The following is a 20,839-nucleotide window of genomic DNA, read 5'->3' on the forward strand; positions in this document are numbered from 1 at the left end:
TTAAATTGTAAACATCTTCAAGTAGCAGGGTCACTAGGCAAGAAATAATATAACATTTGTGTTCATTTGTATTATAAATGACATTTTATATTATAAAAGTTTTCCATGGGTCTATTGTACAACTGACGTATGTCTTTACCTGTAATTAGGAGACACACACACCCCCAAAGATATATAAGCCTTGGTTAACAATAAATCTCGTCCTCTCCTGCTCTCTCTCCTGCCCTGTACCACCAAGAGGAGCTGAAGTGAGCATGCCACCACGGGAAAAAATTTTCCATGTAATCTGTCTCTTTAACTTAGGTAAAGCTTTTCTCTAGTATCTCTCACTCAAGATCTCAGGAGTGATAAATGCTCAATCAATCAATAGCAAAATAATTTGTTATTATCTGTCTTAATTTTACAATGAAATTGCTTCCATTCTCCAGGTTCTGTCTTCCCAAACCTGATATTCACCAAACCTGAGTAATTTTCCCAAGGAAGACCATTAAAACACATTTTATCTTCAGAGCTTTAGGGCTCTTGAGGTCATCATATTTTGCTGTCTCCAGGTTCTTTTGTGGCAAGTCACCATAAACACAGAGGACTTCAGATTTATCTTCCTGAAAAATAATTTGCTCAAAACCTAAAGGGTAAAATCCAAACTAACCACTTGGACACTCAAAGTTTTTCATTATCTACTGATGGGTCTCATTCTTGTTTCCAACAAGTCACTCTAACTCAGCCGTTCTCAACCTGTGGGTTGCGACCCGTGTGTGTGTGTGTGTGTGTGTGTGTGTGTGTGTGTGTGTGTGTGTGTAACGACCTCATTCTTGTTTCCAACAAGTCACTCTAACAAAGCCGTTCTCAACCTGTGGGTTGCGACGTGTGTGTGTGTGTGTGTGTGTGTGTGTGTGTGTGTGTGTGTGTGTGTGTGTGTGTGTGTAACGACCTCATTCTTGTTTCCAACAAGTCACTCTAACAAAGCCGTTCTCAACCTGTGGGTTGCGACATGTGTGTGTGTGTGTGTGTGTGTGTGTCTAACGACCCTATCACAGGGGTTGCCAAATTCATGGTGGGGTATGGGGGTGTCACCATAAACAAATCAAAGTAATTGAATGAAATCTCTAAAGTGAGTTTTGTATTTGGATTGGCATGCAGTGTAGATCATTTATAAAATGTAGGCAAGTCAATGATATTTTAGCTTAAATGTATAACATATACTAGGACCCATATCCTTTTTTAGGGAGGTAGGGAGAGAATGATATTAACAGTAGCTTGCAAAGTTCATGGAAAAATAGAAGAAAAAGATAATGTGAAATATCATATATGCTCACGTATAAGCTGAGCTTTTCAGCACATTTTTAATGCAGTTTTTGTGGTGAAATTAGTTTCTTTGAGGGTGTAGGAGGCCTGATAGGGCGTGACCAAGGGTAATGTAACCAAGAGGAATTAATGAAACCCAAATAAAGGCTGAGCATGATAGTGGGTCAAGAGGAAAGTAAACGGAAATAGAGGAATGAGCTAGGAGGTCAAGGGCATTTATAGAGGTCTAAATACAGGCATGTACATATGTAAATATATTAGGAAATGGAAATAAATCAATATGCATATATGTATAGATTTAGTATTACGATAGTAGATGGGCATTGGTCCTCCACTCAAATACTCCCTCAGTACAATACTTTCTTCTATTAAACTGGCATTCTATGATGCACACCTTCCCGACACAATCGCTAAAGACAAAGCGGGTGCATAAGCAAATGTGAAGAAAGCTGATGGTGCCCGGCTATCAAAAGATATAGCATCTGGGGTCTAAAAGGGTTGAAGGTAAACAAGCAGCCGGCCATCTAGCTCAGAAGCAACAAAGCCCACATGAAAGAAGCACACCAGCCTGTGTGATCACGAGGTATTGAAGTTATCAGTCCTCATCATCAGAACAAAAAATCTTATCAATGAGGGGAAAGTGCAGAGTGGAGACCCAAAGCAATTGGACATCCCCGTAGAGAAGGGTTGCAGGGAGGAGACAAGCTAGTCAGGGTGCAGTGTAGCAATGATGAAGCATACAACTTTCCTCTAGTTCTTTAATGCTCTCCCCCAACCCTGCCCCCCACTGTCTTGATCCCAATTCTACCTTACAAATCCGGCTAGACCAGAGGATGTACACTGGTACAGATAGGAACTGGAAACACAGGGAATCCAGGGCAGATGATCCCTTCAGGACCAGTGGTGAGAGGGGCGATACTGGGAGGGTGAAGGATCTACATATAACCTCCTCCCTGGGGGACAGACAACAGAAAAGTGGGCCATGGGAGACGTCGGACAGGGAAAGACATGAGAAAATAATTTGTAATATTATTAAGGGTTCATGATGGAGGGGGGAGCAGGGAAGGATGAGAAAAAATGAGGAGCTGATGCCAAGGACTTAAGTAGAGAATCAATGTTTTGAGAATGATAAGGGCAATGAATGTACAAATGTGCTTTACACAATTGATGTATGTATGGATTGTGATAAGAGTTTGATGAGCCCCCAAAAATGATTAAAAAAAAAAACTAGGTTCCTTGGATGATACTGAGTCAGCTTATACTTGAATATATACGGTATGTGCTTTTAGTATTGTTCTTAGACAAGCATAGCACTGGTGGGTGCCTATTCATTCCACACCTCTCTTCTTTTGTCTGCTTATGAGACCTAGATTATTGGCTACTGCTTATGAATGAATGAATGCCTCATACCCGCAAATCCAGCATCATCTCCACCTGAAAAGAGCCTGGTTCCCTTCATATAGAATAGAATAAGAGATTTCGACTCTATAGGCAGGAGATGATACACTATGTCCCATATAAGCATGAAGTAACTAGATCAAGAGAAACTCCGGTGGCCCCGATCCTATTGCCGTATAACGTTTATAAAATCTCTTGGGGAAGGGGGTTGTATGGGAGTGAAAGTGGAGATTCGGACAGAGCATGCATAGGGCCAGTGCAGTACCTTGGGGCTACAGTTCTTAGAAACCCTTGATACACTCAGCCGATGTCTTCCCTGCCATTGGCACAATGTCTCCAATAATCTCTTGCTTGAATTTTTTTAAAGCCTGTTTCACAGTGGGTGGAGAGAAGTGAGAGAAGCAGCCATGCTGGCTGACCAGGCTTTTTCTCTCTCCTGGGATGCTCTCAAGAAAATTTTCTCTTGTGGGCAACCCCCTGCGCACGCCCCCCCCACCACATGATAGTGGAATCTCTACACAAACCATTGAAGACCCTATGTATAGTTTTTATTAACAAGACTCGGTGTTCTTTAGAAAACTGGAAGTAATCACAATAAATGAGAACTCCCTTGCCATTTACCAATATTAGAAAATGGATTATCTGTAGCTTCTCCACCACCTAGTTCAGCCACTTGAAAGTAAGCTCCAGGAGAGAAAGCACGTTACCAATTTCCTGAATAATACCCAGAGCACAGAAGGCACTCAAAAATTTACCAACTAAATGTGCTTTGTAAATCCAGCACTCCAGGTTGTTGGAGGTCAAAATGCTTGCTTCCTAGCAAATATTACTAAAGGTCCGTCATCAGCGAGAAATCATGTGAATAATAAAAATTGTACCAAGTTTGGCAGAACTCTGGCATTTCTACGATACCCAGCAAAAGGCTCATTTCTCAAATTCTTATTTTCCATACTTGATTTTTATGTATCAGGATGATTCTCTGTTGTAGAAAATGGCTTTGAAACCAAGGAGTCTCTAGCTTGCTTTACAAAGCGTGTGGAAGAATGAAAAGATAATGGAAATTTCCTGTGCACTTTTCTCTTGAACCATCTTTGAACATTTTAAATGGACCTTCAAAAGTACGTTAGTATTTTAGACAGGGACCAAAAAAAATCATTATCAAAATCAGTAAGAAACATTTACTTCAGTTTTAACAAAACCTAGGAGGGCTACTGAATACTCTAGAAACTTTTTATAATGTTCTAAATGTCACATATAAACCACAGCCGGCAAACTACTGAAACAGAGGAAGAACAAGGTTCTCTCCATTAGACTACTGTTTCTCAGACCAGTTAAGGTAATCTGGGAAAGCATACTATAATAAGGGTCAAGGGAATGACCAATGCCTACTTTCTTAGGGTTGACAATATTGTTTTCCAGGAACCATTTAACCTCTCAAAAGACCATTCCTATGTATATGACTACCAATAAAAAGATTAGGACTCAAATGTTAGTGTGACAAGCCTCTTACTACATTCCTATTTCAAGCAAAAATCTGAGGAATAAAAGTCTTAGTTAAGTACCCAGTTGCTAACTGAAAGGTTGGCAGTTCAAAACCTACCAGCTGCCACAGAAGGAGTCTCTTCCCATGAAAGTTACAGCTGCAGAAACCAATGAGAGCACTATTCTGCCCACAGGGTGGCTCTAAGTCAGAGTCAACTTGACAGCAATGGGTTTTGAGGAATAGACAGCAAATTGTACTCATTCTCATTTGCTTAGCGCAATATAACAATGCAACTGTATACAGGAATGAAATAGGTTTATCATCTAAATCCAATGTTCAAATATTAATTATTCCAGCAATTTCCCCTTCTCCTTTATCATCCAGTTTCTTCATCAGCAAATGAGGATATTCCAAATTAAGAAAAGTCTCTTTTAGTCAAACAGGCTATTTCTCTGTTCTCCGTTAGCTCTTTCAATTTTACCCACCCATTCTCTAATAAAACTGATTGCCAAGGTCTCCAAAAAACCTTGGGGCTCATAGAAGCCAGTGGTCAAGTCTCAGTCTTCATCTGACTTGTCTTGTCTGCCTACCGAACACAGACAACATCACATCTTCCTTTTAGAAAACAATGTTTCCCGTTTCCCCACCTGCCTTCCAGGATACCACACTTTCCTAGTTTCCTTCTACCTTCATTATTCATTCTACTGAGTTTTTCACACCTTTAGAGTTTTAATCACCTCAAGGCGGAACCCTTATACCTCTTAAATTCCCCCAGCACTTTGTTTTCTCCACAGTACTTACTACCATGTGACATTCTGGGTACTTCATTTACTGGTTTACTTTCTACTTACTCCATCAGAGTAATTCACAAGTAAGAAGTTGGGTTTTGTGTTTTATTCCCAATACCTAGAACGATCTAGCTCATTATGTGAGATCTCAATACATATTTGCAAAAGTGATTGAAGGAACAAAAATAAAAGCAGTAATAACAGACACTTTGTACTAAGAATTTTAAGAACTTATTAACTAGATTCAGTAAGTATATTACATACAATTTAATTTAATGCTTAAACAATTCTATCAGATACCTGAGAGGTGGAGGTGAGGTATTAACAGGCTCCAAATCTCAAAACTACTAAATGACAACACCAAGATTCAAATCTAAGCTTTTTTGTCTTTTAAGTCACCGTTCTTGACCCCTGCACAGTACTAATTTTGCTAGAGTACTATTTCAGGACTGTGCAGTGTTTCTTTCTATTATGCATCAGGTCACTATGGGTCGGGGCTGACTCAATAGCATTTAATAACATTTCTTCATTAGCTTTAGAATAAAGTCAACTCTTTAATTTCAAGAATCAGCAAGCAATCCACTTAAGTTTCCTGCAGTTGTGCATCAATCTCCGTTTTTCTCTGTGAAAACAAACATTTGTCTGTAACATCCATTTAGAAATTTTAACGGTGATTTCTAAATCTAGAGCAAAGCATTCCAAATTCTGATTTTCAGTGGTGACAGTGCAAGTGATACCGCATATAACTTGCCTTCAAAGTGTTCATGGTTCTGCTTAGACACTTCTCTTCCTAAAGGAGGCCGTCTCCAATTCTGGCGGAAGAGAGTCACCCAAACAACCTTATACAAGTCACTTAGAATTCTCTTAGGACCCAGGAACCTACGTTTGTTTGTTTTTTCCCCTTCCCCAAAGATCCCCAGGAAACACTAAGGGTTAGCCAAGTTTGGAAATGCCTTGCTAAAAAAAACCAAGTTTGGCAGGAGACCAGTACCTCTATTTGAGCACCAGGCTCACCAGTCGACAATGACCATAGCTCACTGGTACTAACCTTCTTGGAAAGAGGAACGATGCTATTTGGTCGAACAAGCCGTCGCTTCTTACAGCTCAGCACAGGCCGTGTCCGGGCTGCCACACAGGTGCCATCAGATGACGAAGAAACAAGATTCAGTCGTTGCTTTTTATGTAATTGCTCCTCAGCATCAGAGCCATCACCTGGAATGTGGTCCGCCAAGACAGGCTGAAGACTGCACAAAGGGAAGGAAAAATATTTACATCTCAGAGAAAAGCCTCTACTGGTTCAAGCTCCTCTACTTGCAAAAATTCAGACATACACAAGCATTCAAGAGAAGAAAGTCCCGATAAGCTAGGTGTGCTTGGCCCCTGAACTTTTTCTGTGAAGCTCCACTTGAAAACCCTAACTGCCTACGTGTGAAAAGCACAAAATTTCAATAAATTCAAGTTCTGGTGATGAGTTCTCGTTTACAACAAAGCATGAAATTCTAGGAATATGCAACTGCTGAGAAATTATGTTTATAAATGCAAACGAATGCCTTAGGGCAGCGGTTCTCAACCTATGGGTCGAGACGCCTCTTTGGAGAGTCCAACAACCTTTTCCCAGGGGTCGCCTAAGACCATCAAAAAACACAAATATTTCACAATATATAACTACATATTGTTTTGTGATTAAACCCTATGTTTTCATTGTTTAATTATGTTTAATTAGTAACAATGAAAATACACCCTGCTTATCAGATATTTACGTTATGATTCATAATGAAAGCAAAATTACAGTTTTGAAGTAGCAATGAAAATAATGTTATGGCTGGGGGTCCCCACCACATGAGGAACAGTTATGAAAGGGCCGCAGCATGAGGAAGGTTGAGAACCACTGCCTTAGGGCCTATTCTCCTATGAAATTTGACTTTTAGGGATGTGTTATCTCTTGTAGAAGAGTTCCCTGAACTTTTGCTAAAGTATATTTGCATACAGCACTTAGGGATCTACTCTGTTAAGAGTACAGGCGTTTCTGTGAACACTTGTAATTCTTCTAAGACTAGAACCAGCAAATAGTGATTAAAAATAATGGTCTGCCTTTTCTTAAGTAAAGGGGAACACATTAAGTATATTAATTGAAATATACTTGCTACTGAAAGATATGTGTATAACATTAACAAGTGATAATATTCCTTTTCCTTTAAATCAGAGCCTTGGCTAGGGACCCTCAAGTGTCCCAAGCTCACCTTTATTTAGCTTACTGAAACAAAGAAGCAGGAAAGATCAAACCTACTTGTTAATGACTCCATTTACAGGTCTCAATGTTCCACATGATTTGGTAGACAAGGACTCTGAAGGATGACCAATGACAGGGGCACTATGGTTTTCCAGTGGCTGAGAAACAGATTCACTCTGAGCAAGGGACAGAAAAATACCAATCAACATTTAATCATTTCTCCCTGAAAAGCAACAACATTTCATTTACATGACGCAGCGACAATTGCTGATACCTACTTACATGATTGATGAAAAGATAATAAGTAAATGGAATTAGCTTTTTCTTGGGGATGAAGGGAACCCACATATTGAACTAAGTAACAAATGCCTAGTGACAAAGAAATGACTGCAATGACACAGCAACATAAGTCTTCAACTAATGGTCAACAAGGATATATACACTAACTTCAGAATCAAAACCACAAATGGGGAAATTAAATGTAGTTCCTATCTACTTCACAGTATGTAGGAAGTTTGTTTTCTAAAAACCACTCGTGGGGTGTGTGTTTCTATGTTAGAAGAATATAAGATTAACAAAATCTTAGTACATAAGTGATGTACCTGTTTGTGCATTCTGGTCACGTTTCAGATCTTTTGATGTACCAGAGTGGTCCCTAACCGCAAGGTCGGCAGTGTAAGGCCATCATGGGAGCAGGACAAGGTTTTGTACGCCTTTAAAGGAGTCACAGTCTAGGAACACGATGGGGGCAGTTCTATCCTGTCCTACAGGGTCACTGAGTCAGGATGACTTATAGACAGTGAATGAGTGATCAAGCAGTAACTATTATCTTTAGACTATACATATGTAAGCTAAGAATGTAAACTGGAGATAGGGACGAATCTGAAAAGTCTTAAATTTCATTATTTCAAAACAAATGTCTAATATCTTACCAGTCTCCAAAGAAGACGCCTTTGTGGTGCAACGGTTAAGCACTCTGTTGCTGGTTCAGATCTATCCAGCGGATCTGTAGAAGGACCTGGCACTCTGCTTCCCTAAGAATCTATTACGAACAGGGAAACCCTCCCGGCAGTTCTATGTGGTTTCCTGGGGCTGAATCTGAGTTGAAGTCAGTTCCCCAGCACCCAACAGCAGTAGCCCCAGGAGGGGCAGGGTTAGTTATGAGACGCCAATCTTTGGAAATCTCTGAGGTAAAGGCAATAAAATTACATATGCAATTATCCTTCAGCTGTCTCCTCAAACTGACTCTGGGGTGTTCTGAAGTTTGCTTTATTCCTACAATGGTTACCAGTACATTTCAAAATTATTATTTTGAGGTTGAAATTCTACTATCAGAACTGCTCAATTTTGTATGATCGGCATATCCCAAAGAGAAAATACCAAAGGACCACTGTAAGTCTAGTTAATCGAGACAAGTATAAAGATATGACATAGATTGGGAAGATCTGATGTCAAAGTTCTATGAATATACATGATCCAATATGACTGTCGTATGCAAACAGACCAATCGTCTAGTATGCTACACTGCACTGAGAAAATGTTCCGATTTCCTTGAGAGATACTCTCCATCGAATGAAAGTAGCATAGGCATGTGGAACAATTGTATTAAGTCAATGCCATCAAAATTCTGGTAAACTTGGTACATAGGCTCACTGCCTTAAATAAACTCTACACTGACTTTTCTGGGGTCTTCGGTAGCAAGAACTATAAAAGATGTTCAGATTCTCTCAGCAATCCTGGAAATTGATCCTAAAGTAGTAACTCAATCTAAGTACCGTATATACTCATGGGTAAGCCGAGTTATCAGCACATTTTTAATGCACCTTTTGTGGTGAAATTAGGTGCCTCGACTGAGATTCGGGTCGGCTTATATTAGAGTATATACAGTACCCAAAAATCTTCTAAAGGTGGCCACTGTAGCCATGGTATCTATTGAAAGCCTAAATATTCAGTCTGAGGCACAATTATACAGCTTTCATGCAACATGAAAATGCCAATTGTTTACTGACATGCAGATCTTAAAGAGCTTTTAAGATTTAGTTTCACCACACAATTTTGACGATAGTATGATTTACATATCTAGAGTTTCTACAAGGTACCACGTGTAAGTAATGAGTTGCTTTTCCATCAATTAATGTTTTTTAGGGATGAAAGAATTAACTGTATAAAGACAAACAAAATGCTTCTATTCTTTATCAAAATCTCACTTCAAAAGAAAAATTTCTTATACCAGGTCTAAAGAATAAAAATTTTAAAAACCCAATGGTATCATCACTCACAATTAACAAGGGATATAGCCTCTAGTTTTTCATGCCCATAGAGACACAAATTTAAATAGCACTATTTTTTAATAGGATAGACTGCAGTCGATTTGGGTATGCTTAATCTTTAATGTGAATTTTAGAGAAGCACTTCAAGTTTTCTAGAGGTAATTTAGTCTACTATTTTAAATTGAAGTCAGTAGGGAAAAAAAGCTTTTTTAGCAAAAATATTTGTCAAGAGTAAGAACACCCAGTGATCTAATGCTATGAAGTCCAGAGTGGCCCTGCGCCAAATCCCAGCCATGTGAGGCCACACCAGAAAGTTAGGCAGGATCTGCTTACAGATCTTGGGAAATCCTGTAATTACAGTTAGACCAAATGTAGGGCATTTGGACAACTAACATTCTTTCTCAAATGCAAGAGACTATTTTGCACTCAGAGTTTAAAATATTAGTTCATATTTTCAAACAGATGTGAGAGGACAACACACAAACATAACATTTAACTTAGAGCTTCTTATATTGCCTTAACACAATGAAACCTTCCAACCCTTTACTTCAAAAGGTTGCCAACACAGTAACAAGTAAATCATGAACAGCAACATGGATAATGCCTCAGAAATGTTAAATCTACATAGAAATTTAAACTTTATCATTACTACCACAGCAGTTCACATCCTTAGCGTCTTTAGGAAATGGCAGAAAGGCTCAGTGAAGCTAGAACAAGAGTCTAAGAGAGAAAGCCTCTATGATAAGCAGCAGAAGCTATCGGAGAAGCTCCCTTTGAATGTTTTGTTCAGTTGCTCTTTCCGTGGGTGAAAGTACCCCACAAGCTGAGAGCAGAGTAGAAAAGATGGAGGGGTAGACAGACAGAGTGCATCTGTCCTCTACTGTCTCTCCAAAGCAGAGAGCTAGGACATTGTCTTTTAAGGCAATCTCTGAGGTATCTCAAAGGGGGTTGCAGAATGGAATTTTCACCTGATCTGAAAGGGCCAGGCACATGGGATAAAATGATTAACACAGCAACGGGTACCTATCTGATTACTGTTCTTAGTAACATCAATTAAGTGCTACTAAAAGCCCCTTAAAGAAAAATTAGATTAAATTAATGGGTAGAAGGGATCCTGGTGGTGCAAACAGAAAGGCCAGCTGTCCCAACCCGGAAGCCCCTTTGTGGGAGAAAGAGGGTCAGCTCACTTTTGTGAAGATTTATAGCCTTCCCACAGAAAAATGGGTGAAGAGTGTCAGTGCAAGACATAATATATATAATATTTAAATATATAAATTATCAAGGGATGAGGGATTGAGGGAGGGTGGGGAGGGGGTAATGAGCTGAAACCAAGGGCTTAAGTAGAAAAAGAATGTTTTGAAAATGATGATGGCAACAAATGTACAAAGGTGCTTGACACAATAGATGTGTGGATTTTTATAAGAACTCTAAGAGCCCCCAATAAAATGATTTTTTTTAAAAAAAAGATTTACAGTCTTCTAAAGCCTCTGGGCAGTTCTACTCTACTACTTGGGTCGCAGTGAGTCTGAACCGACTGGACTGAAAACAGTGGGCAGGTTATGTGGTTGATTTTGCTTGAAGCCCCTAAGCCAGGGTCCATAGAACTTACTTTACCAAAAAAATAAGGAAAAGGAAGGATGTAAAACAGAAGCACACATCAGGTTAGCAGCTTGAAACCACCAAGGTAGGTGGCTCCCCAGTGGAGAGAAATATGAAATAAGAGCTAACAGTCTCAGAAATCCACAAGAGCAGTTCTACCCTGTCCTAGAGGGTTACTGTGAGTCAAAATGGACTTGATGGTGAAGAGCTTTGAGGACTAAGCTGGCACCTGACCCAAACCATGGTATTTTCAATCACCTCATATGAATGTGAAAGTTGGATGCTGAATAAGAAAGACCTAAAACTTAATTTGAATTATGGTGTTGGCCAACAATAATGAAAAAAAAGTACCATGGACTGCCAAAAGAACTAACAGAGTGGGTGAGGGGTGACAGAGGACGATGTAAGATATGGAAATATTAATCTATAATTTATCAAGGGTTTGTGAGCAAGGGGGAAGAAATGGGAAGCTGATAGCGGGGGCTCAAGTGGGAAGAGATTGCTTTGAAAATGATGATGACGGCATATGTGAAAATGTGCTCGACACACTGGATGAATGTATGGATTATGATGAGAGAGATGTAAGAGCCCCCAGTGAAAGTATTTTTTTAAGAAAAGAATAAAATTCTGTCTGGAAAGAATTACAGTCAGAATGTTCCTTAGAAGAATGGTGAACAAAACTTTGTGTCTCATGTACTTTATACATGTTATCTAGAGAAAACAGTCTCTGGGGAAGACATCATGCTTGGTAGAGGGGCAGCAAGAGGAAGGTCCTTGGTCAAGGTAAACTGGCATAGCACCCCAAACAATGGACTCAGGACCAGGTAGTGTTTCGTTGTATTCTACACAGGGTCGCTGAGTCAGAACCGACAAGAAAGACATACCAGCCACTTCCACAAGCTCGTGCTACAACCAGGGCACTGTGCAATGAAAACATGTCTGAAAATTCTACTTCCATAAACTTCTGTTCTTCAGCTTTAATTTCTGTACATGTAAAAAGGGGCTATCTGCCCATTATGGGTGGAACTGTGTTCCTCTCAAAGATATATTTAAATCCTAACCACCAACACCTATGAATACGATCTTTGGAAAGGGGCTGGGTACGCAGGAGAGGTGCACAGGAACTCTAAGTTTGTGATGACAAAAGCAGAGATTGGAATGTCAAGGACTGCTAGGAAATGGAGAGAGCATGGCCCTGCCGACAACCTTGATTTTGGGCTTAGAGTTTCCAAAATGGCAAAATAATACACTTCTGTTATTTTAAGCCACTCATTTTTCAGGAACACGTTGGAAACAATAACTTTCTGGTCTGTATACTGAGGTTAAAAAAACTAACTTTGTTCCTGAGTGTCTGCAAAATGCACCATCTTTCACCACAAATGTTACATATAGATTTTACATATGAATTTTATCAGGTTAAGAAAAAAAATTTTAACATACAACTTACAGGCAGTTTTTACAATAATAAAACTTTGCCTAATTTTAATGACTTTAAGTTTCCTTCTTTGCAGCCATTGGGATGTTTGCATGGTTCTTTGCTTTATGTTACTACTGCTAAGTGCACTTTTGAATGCTATATAAACCATTGCACTCTTCAGAGAAAACCCACTTACTTGGCTCAAGATAAACTTTTATTGCGATTTGTGCTTCTGTGTTCACAAAGAATAATTGCCCCCACCCCCCAAAAAAAATTTCAATCTTTTTTTTAGTCCACAGTCTCTTACCAGGTTTTGGTATTAGAAGTATCCTGGATTCATAATTACCAGTTGGGAAATGATCCCTCCCTCTTTGTATTTTGAAAAGTCACCTGAATCTGGATATTTCTTTGTGGGACTATTTTAAGATGAATTCAAATTATTTAATAAATATAAAGCTATTTGCATTATTACATTTGTTTGATGGAAGTTTCCATAATTTGTGTCTCTTATGGAATGTATCCTATGCTGCCAAATGTATTGGCCCTAAGTTGTCTGCATCCAAAGATGGGTCTGAACTACTCATATTTAAGAATTTCTGCTTTCTCTTTGTCTTTCTACAGTTTTGCTAGTAGTATATCTACTTTACCAATCTTTTCAAAGAATAAGCTTTCATTTTCTTCAATTTCAATTGTTTTCGTAGATTTGAGTTCACTTATGTTACAATAACACTTGATTAGTGGTAAAACCTGACATTTTACCCTTTAATTTATTCAGAATCTTTTTTTTTCCAGTGAAGAGCCACTAATCTCTTAATGACGTCACATTTATCTCTGGCCACAACAGGTTTCCTTTAAAGGATTTGTTAACCATGACAAGAATGTAGAACAAGTTTTGTTAATTTGCAAATGCAAGGAGACTGGACTAACACAATTTGTAAGAACAGGGCCAGAACCAGAGTCATACTTCTTTTAGGAAAAACTTGCTCTGGCTGTGTTGTCAGGAGACAATTCTAAGATGAGCTACGTAGGTGCAGAAAGAATCATGTGTTTCCCTAACTCAAGATTTTATAATGTTTAAAACAAGGATCCTCCCAACTAAACCCTAGCCCCAACTGTCAGCTTATTTTCAACTTAAAGCAACCCACAGAACAAAGCTGATCCTTAGGGATTTCAAGGCTTTAAATGTTTTCAGAAATCAAACTGCCTTATCTTTCTCCCATAGTGCCACAGGGCACCTTCAGGTATCCTAGCTACAGAAAATAAAGTGGTGCGTCTGGTCTGCACCCTGAATCCTCGCTGATATTTCCTCATTTCTCTTTTATACTTACCAGTTTATCAGTCCCATGATCTGTCTTCCCCTCAGAACTAAGTGGAAGAAATAAGTCTGCTGTGTGTTCTGGAGAAGGCGCCTCCCCAAGAACTACCACCCCCTGTGGAACAGAAAGAAACAAGTATTAAGTGAATGGTACAAACCACAAATTTAACAAGGACAATCTTAAAAGGGCTGAAGAAAGGAAGACTAGTTTGTTAGAGCCTTGCTTTTTGGGTTCAGAAACAAACTATACAAACAATTGCTTTCCCCGTGAGATAATCTAACAAAACAATCTAGCAGTAGCCATGAATATTTAGTAAGGAACAAGACACAGGCTCAAATTCTCTTTACAAAGTTAATAAAGAGGGAAATACAACTCTTTTATCACTTGAGTGCTCTGATCCACATGGCTTGTCAACTATTTGCTGCCTATCATCCAGATTCTCAAAAACTAGAATCTGTATCAGATTATGCTATTTAATACCCTATTGCCACCTATGCAATTTTCTAGTTAATTTGATCACAATTGTAGTTTAAAAATTACCAATCTGAGAGTGCAACTACTGTAAATAATGAGCTCAATCAACTTTATTGAAGCAAACAAAACTACAAAATACAAGTGAACAACCTTGTAATTATCAGAGTCCAAGAACTAAAAAAAAAAAGTAATGTCCCAAAGTACCTGTTTCTCGTAAAACAAAGAAGACTCCAGATTAAGATCCTCATGCAATTTCAAATCAAATCTCACACTTGCTACAGGAATTATGAAAAAGTTAGGAAAATAAATTTAAAACGGGACCTTCTCTACAATATGCATGTGCCCAGCTTAGTAAATGCAGACTAAGTCAGCTTACTGTATAAAAACAAACCAACCCAGAACACCACAAAAAATGGATGGCTATGCCACCTTGTAACAGAAAAAGGCTGGGATGTACCTGAATGACCAGAATCTATGTCTGCATTATTTTTCCATGGTCCAGAAAAGATCTGAGTAGATAGCCCCAAGAAAACATCAGAAATGAGCAGTCTTGGATCTACATGAGTATCCCCAAGAAAAAAAAAACAATACACATAGGTTCCAGAGTCTAGAAAGTCTGGCTGTATGCAGGTGTGGCTTGCGCTAAGTCAGAAAATGACTCGATGACAGTTGCTTTTTTTAAAAGTCTCTGACCCCCTCACCGTCCTAGAAGATAAGCACTTTGAGGAATGTTAGCTTCCTTTTTTATAAAAAAGGATAGATACTTGCTCCTGTGTCACCAATACCTTTAAGAAAAAGGGGAATGGATACACGAGAAAGTCTTTCTTTTGCAGAAAATTGACTACTGTCCTGACTTACCAACATAAAAAATTATTAAAGCCTGCTCCATTTAAGGCAGCGGTTCTCAACTTTCCTCATGCTGCAACCCTTTCATACAGTTCCTCATGTTGTGGTGACTCCCTAACCATAACATTATTTTTGTTGCTACATTCTAACTGTAATTTTGCTACTGTTATGAATCAGGAGACCCTGTGAAAGGGTCGTTCGACCCCCAAAGGGCTCGCAATCCCCAGGTTGATAACTGCTGACTTATGGCAAAGTAGAACTGCCTTCATGGGTTTACCAGGGTGTAACTCTTTCCAGGAGTAAAAAGCCTCATCTTTTTCCCCATGGAGAGCCTAGTGGTTTGTAGTTCGCAGTCCAACGTGTCACCCACGACATCAGGGTGGCTTCTGTATAGCACCTATGGTGGTAGGTGCACAAATAATGGACAGTGTGCGGATTACAGCATGGACACTGGTTCCTACTGGCTGGTCAGAGGTAAGTAAACCGAGCAGATATTTGAAAGAAATGTGTCTTGGGGACATGTGGGGGAAGAGCCAAAAGCAAAGGACGGAGCAGGCATGCCAGACTGTGTGTGGAATTCTGGGAGACTAGAATACAAAGAAGGTGAGAAGGTGTGAAGGGAGCTGCCCTGGGTGAGAGCCGGAGACACTGTGGGGCCCTGGGATTTATTATGACTCTGAATTTTATTCTCAGACAGAAAGACTAAGAAGAGTTTAAAGCAGAAGAGGGAAACGATCTGACTGAAGGTTAAAAATGACAGCTTTGTCATCACCAGTAGAAAACCAAATCCACTGGCACTGAGTTGATTCCAACTCATAGTGATCTTAACAGGACAGAGGAGAATTGTTCCTTAGAGGTTTATGGGATAAGACAGACCCCCAAACCTCCCATCATGAGGACAGCACTTAGTGTGTCACCAGGGCTCCACGAAGACTGGCAGGTGTGTGTGCATTTGTACAGGCAAATACAAAACCAAAAGAGCCAATGCTTGGACCTAAGTGGCTAAAGTTTGTGATAAAAATAAGCTACTTCTTATAGGTAAGAAATTGAGGTAAAGCTGAGACCATGATGCTTACATATATATGAGGGGGTACTAAGTCCCCCCAACCCCCAAAAAACAAGAAAAACCTTGCTGGGCTGAGCTTTCATCAGCGAAGCTAGTGGTTCTCAACTTTCCTAATGCAGTGACCCTTTAATACAGTTTCTCATGTTGTGGCGACCCCCACCCATAAAATTACTTCTGTTGCTATTTCATAACTGTCATTTTGCTACTGCTATGAATTGTCATGCAAATATCTGATATGCAGGATGTATTTTCATTGTAACAAAGTGATCATTAATGTATAGTGATTAATCCAAAAACAATATGCAATTATATATTGTGAAATATTTATTTCTAATTACAAATAAATGAAATTTTGTCTTGAAGCATGGTGTAGCATGGTTAACAGTCATCACCCCGGGTATTCGTATGTGGGCGTAACTGCATGTGGGCAGACCCGCCTGGAGATGGATAGAGGAGCAGTGTCTCAGTTCCCAAGACCATCATAAGTATGTGCTTTCTGATGGTCTTGGGCAACCCCTGTGAAAGGAGTCTAGACCCACAGGTTGAGAACCGCTGAGCTAAGAGACCATCAAGCAACTTGCTGTGAGTGCACCCAATGGCGTCACCTGGGAAGGTTCTCTCTGGTCACTGGGAAGATTCTCTCTGGTCACAACCATTTTTTTTCATAAAAGCAGTTTCGCTCAAACATCATTTTGGTGATGGTCAATTTAAGAGAACAGCATGCAGCTTGGGAAAATGCTGCAGAAACTGTTGTAATGTTGAATACATGTTTTCAAGGACAGCGCTATGGGAAAAACTGAAGTGTACAGTGGTTTTCTCGTTCCAAAACAGGCGAAACATCGATTGATGATAAACCTTGAACAGATGAAAATGTCGACTGACCAGGAAAAAGAGTGTCAGGTGAGACCATGTTGTGCTTTGAAAGAACAGCTTCAAAGTGAGCTAGACTTTTTTCCCAAGGTGACCAGACATGGTACTATTCTTATGACTCTCAAAGCAAACAATCAATCAAGCCTGTAGAAGAAACCATCACCACAGCACCACCCCAAAAGCTTGACGTTGTAGAAGAGGTGAAATGAGGGAGGTGCTGTCAGCCATGCATACAGATCAGTTTGAAAAATATTTCCAAGAATGGAATCGCAGATTTGACAAAATGTAAATGTATATGTATTAAGTGGTACGGCAAGTACTTTAAAAATTATCAACAGCACGTGAGGGAAAAGATAAACTGAATACAGACACTAAAGTGGTGAATAGTTTGTGTCCGTATATCACAAAGCATGCCATGAAAAGCGCAAAGTGCAGCAAAGGGCACGGACCGTTATGTTCCTGGTGCGTGCTTTCTAAAGGGTTTTGACAGAGGGTGAGAAAGAAAAGACTCGACTTCATTTAGAGCGTTTTGGGGGAAACTTTTAAAAGTTCCTTGGCTATTTCTGAAAATCTGAGAGGTGGTTATCCTGCAGTTTTGTGTACATATTGTTAACCCGAGAGTGTTACTATCTGGGGCATGGTGAATTCGAGAAGCAACAGAGCTGGGCTAGAAATCTTTGGTTCTTGTCCTGGCTGACTTCTCGCAAGCAACTTTGACCTTGGGAAGAGACCCACTTTCTGAACCTCAGTGTCTGGGCTTATAAAATATCTAAGAGTATATTTTAAGAAGCAATTTTTCTCTGCAGTGAGAATATACAATTTGTGTTACTAAGTTCTGACAGGAAAAGCAAAAGTAGAATGATGGTCCTGGTGAGAAATGTCAAGAAAATTCATAACTTTATTAATATTTATGTTTAATTAGTATGTTTTTCAATGAATACCATAAAAGTTTCTTCAAAGATGTATTGTGCATTTGGTCTGCATAAACCACGATAGTAACAGAAGCCTCTGAGCTCTTCCACTGTATACATCAGTGCAGTGCTAAGCACTTTTTTATTATCCCCAATTTTAAGATTAGCAAATAGATGCTCCCCAGAGGTCAAGTTCAGAGTCAAATAGCAAAATAAATAATTGAGTTGAGTATTTTATTCCAGACCTGTTGTCCAATTTAGCAATAGTTTCAACTGGATTCATTCATTCATTGTGTTCTTGGGATGGGAAAAATTTGACTGTGCATGTAAGAGAAATTATTTGGTGTCAATTTCTATCGTGCTCTGAGATTTGCATGAGTTGTGTTGGCCTTTTCAAGAGCTATGGGTAGTGTGAACTGTTGTTGAATTATAGTTTGTCTTTGGGTGAAAGTTTGGAAAGGAAGCCTTTCCCCTTTTAAGGGTGTGCTTTCTAGCAATGTTAACGTTAATTTTCTTATAGTTGCTTATTCGAAAAAATAAAGTCTTTGAGAACAGTTTGTCACTATTTATAGGAGTAATGATGCCTATTCTTCAAAAAGAAATGGAATTTCTAGGAGACAGAGTCTTCTTCATACTTGTGTGATGTTTAGATTTGAATAATTGGTCCACTTATTTATAAACAAACAAAACAGTCATGCCTTAGAAAAAGAAAGACATTGTGGGTGCCTTGAACCATGTCCACTGAGTTCACTGTAAAACTGCTCACCATGGTTTCTAAGGTTGTAACTCTTGATGGAAACTACCAGCCTCATCTTCCTCCTGAGCAGTTGAGTTTGAGCCACCCAACAGGCAGCTACCGCACAGTGGTTAACCCACAATACCACGAGATGTCATGTGTTCCTTCCCCCATATACATTTATTTAATGCTAGAAATAACTCCTACTGACTTCTAAGAAGCAGGGTTATATATATATATCTATATCTTTGTCATCATTGCCCTAGGATATATTGGTTGAAATTTCACACCTGGCAGATAAATTTGCAGAGGAAAATCCTTGGGACTGGGCTAGCTCTTTTGATGGAGACTCTATCCTCTTAACACAGCAGATGTGAACATCAGCGTCTAGCCCATTCCCAGACTGTCTTAAAGTCAGATTTGGACATGATTTGGAGCATCAGACATACTTAGAATTTTTAATATAATAGACTTTCCGGAGGGCTTGGTTCATAACTACAAGTTGTCCGTTGATCTTCCGGCATCCGACTGGTCTGTGAAGCAGCACAGCCACCTTGCTTAAGTAAGAAGGAAGGAGCTAAATAGGAACAGCAGAGATCTAGTGCACCTGGAGCTTCCTACTGGAATAGGGTTAGAGCATTTTCAACAGCTTTGTTCTGTCCACCAGGTTCCCATGTTGGTTCTAATGGAACCAGTCTGCAGTAAGCTGAATGATTTATCTTAAAGTGAATTGCTCCTAATGACGTACGAGACTATGAAACTAGCATCCTAACTCTGTACTGCAAATTAAGCGATTTTTAAATTTTGTGCTTTAACTCCATGCATTATGTGAAACTGCTAAAGGAAAACAATTAACACAAGTGTGTTATTGTTAGGTGCAGTGCAGTTGGCTCCAACTCAAAGCAACCCTTAGTATAAGGTAAGAAACCATTGCTGAGTCCTCCATCGCCCTCAGGTGCTGCTCGAGCCCTTTCCTGAGGGTCTCCCTCATTTTTACTGACCCTCGACCTACCAAGCATGATGCCCCTCTCCCAGGGACTGACCCATCCTGACAGCATGTTTAAAGTATGTAGGACAAGTCTCACCATCCCTGACATATAAGGAACTTTGAGGTAAATTTGTTTGCTTTGGCACTCCCATCTTTGTTCTGGCAGGTCAATATTCTTTACCAACACAATAATTCAGAGACATCATCAGTTCTCTGGCCTTCCTTATTCACTCTCCAGTTTTCACTTGCATGTGAGATTGAAAACACCATGGTTTGGGTCAGGTGCATCTTATTCCTTGAAGTGACATCTATGCTCTGAGACATTTTAAAGAGGTCTTATGCAGATCTGTCCAAAGCAATGTGTTGCTTGATTTGACTGCTGCTTCCATTCCATTTGGATGGATCTATCCAAATAAAATTATATCCTTGAAATCTTCAAGAACATAACTTCATTTTTTTCCCTTCTGCATTGTGGTTTTTTGTGTTAATTCTTGCTTTCTTGGGCATGTCTTATGATCAGACTTAGCAGACAGAATTCCTTATACTATTTCTCTCATAAAAAAGATGAGCTAGCCCTGTTTCCATAGAGGAATAATTTCTTAAGACTCTGTTGAAACCTAAGACTCTGCTGAAACCATACACAGGGAGCACACTCTCAAAAACCGGAATTTTTTCAATGCTATGTATTTAAACATTTTTTACAAAACAACTAGCTGACCTTCAAAGTACTCTCCATTACACTTAATACATTTGTCAAATTTGTGATTCAACTCTTGAAAACATTTTTCAAACTCATCTGTTTGGATGGCTGATAGCACCTCCCTCACTTTTTTCTTTACCTCTTCTACATTGTCAAATTGCTGCCCTTTCATGTCCCTCTTCATTTGTGGAAACAAAAGGAAGTCACAGAGAGCATGGTCAGGTGAGTGGGGCGTGAGCAGCACAGTGTGTGTATGTGTGTGTTGTAAGCAGGTCCACTGCTGTAGTGGAAAACAAGTCCTCCACCTGCCACAGAGCAGGCCTTTTTTGGTTGCTGTTGTTGCACACTGTTACACAATCTTTTCAGAACCTCTAAATAGAAAGCTTGATTAATCGCCTGACCTGGTGGAATGAACTCCAAATATACGAGTGGACATTTTCAT

The 20,839-nt window shown here is 39.5% G+C and overlaps 1 protein-coding gene across 6 annotated transcripts in view; it reads right to left on the minus strand.

Moving 5' to 3' along the window:
• The window catches only part of KANSL1 (KAT8 regulatory NSL complex subunit 1), a 190,886-nt gene that overhangs the window by 35,925 nt on the left and 134,122 nt on the right, over positions 1 to 20,839 (minus strand). For all 6 annotated transcript variants that reach the window (XM_075562014.1, XM_075562016.1, XM_075562018.1 and 3 more), the window contains 3 exons: positions 13,819 to 13,920; positions 7,262 to 7,380; positions 6,023 to 6,218 (listed from right to left, as the gene is read on the minus strand). In XM_075562014.1, the coding sequence (XP_075418129.1) occupies positions 6,023 to 6,218; positions 7,262 to 7,380; positions 13,819 to 13,920 (417 nt within the window). The remainder of the gene's footprint in view (positions 1 to 6,022; positions 6,219 to 7,261; positions 7,381 to 13,818; positions 13,921 to 20,839) is intronic.

Source organism: Tenrec ecaudatus, chromosome 10 (assembly GCF_050624435.1).
Source record: "Tenrec ecaudatus isolate mTenEca1 chromosome 10, mTenEca1.hap1, whole genome shotgun sequence".
Lineage (NCBI taxonomy): Eukaryota > Metazoa > Chordata > Mammalia > Afrosoricida > Tenrecidae > Tenrec > Tenrec ecaudatus.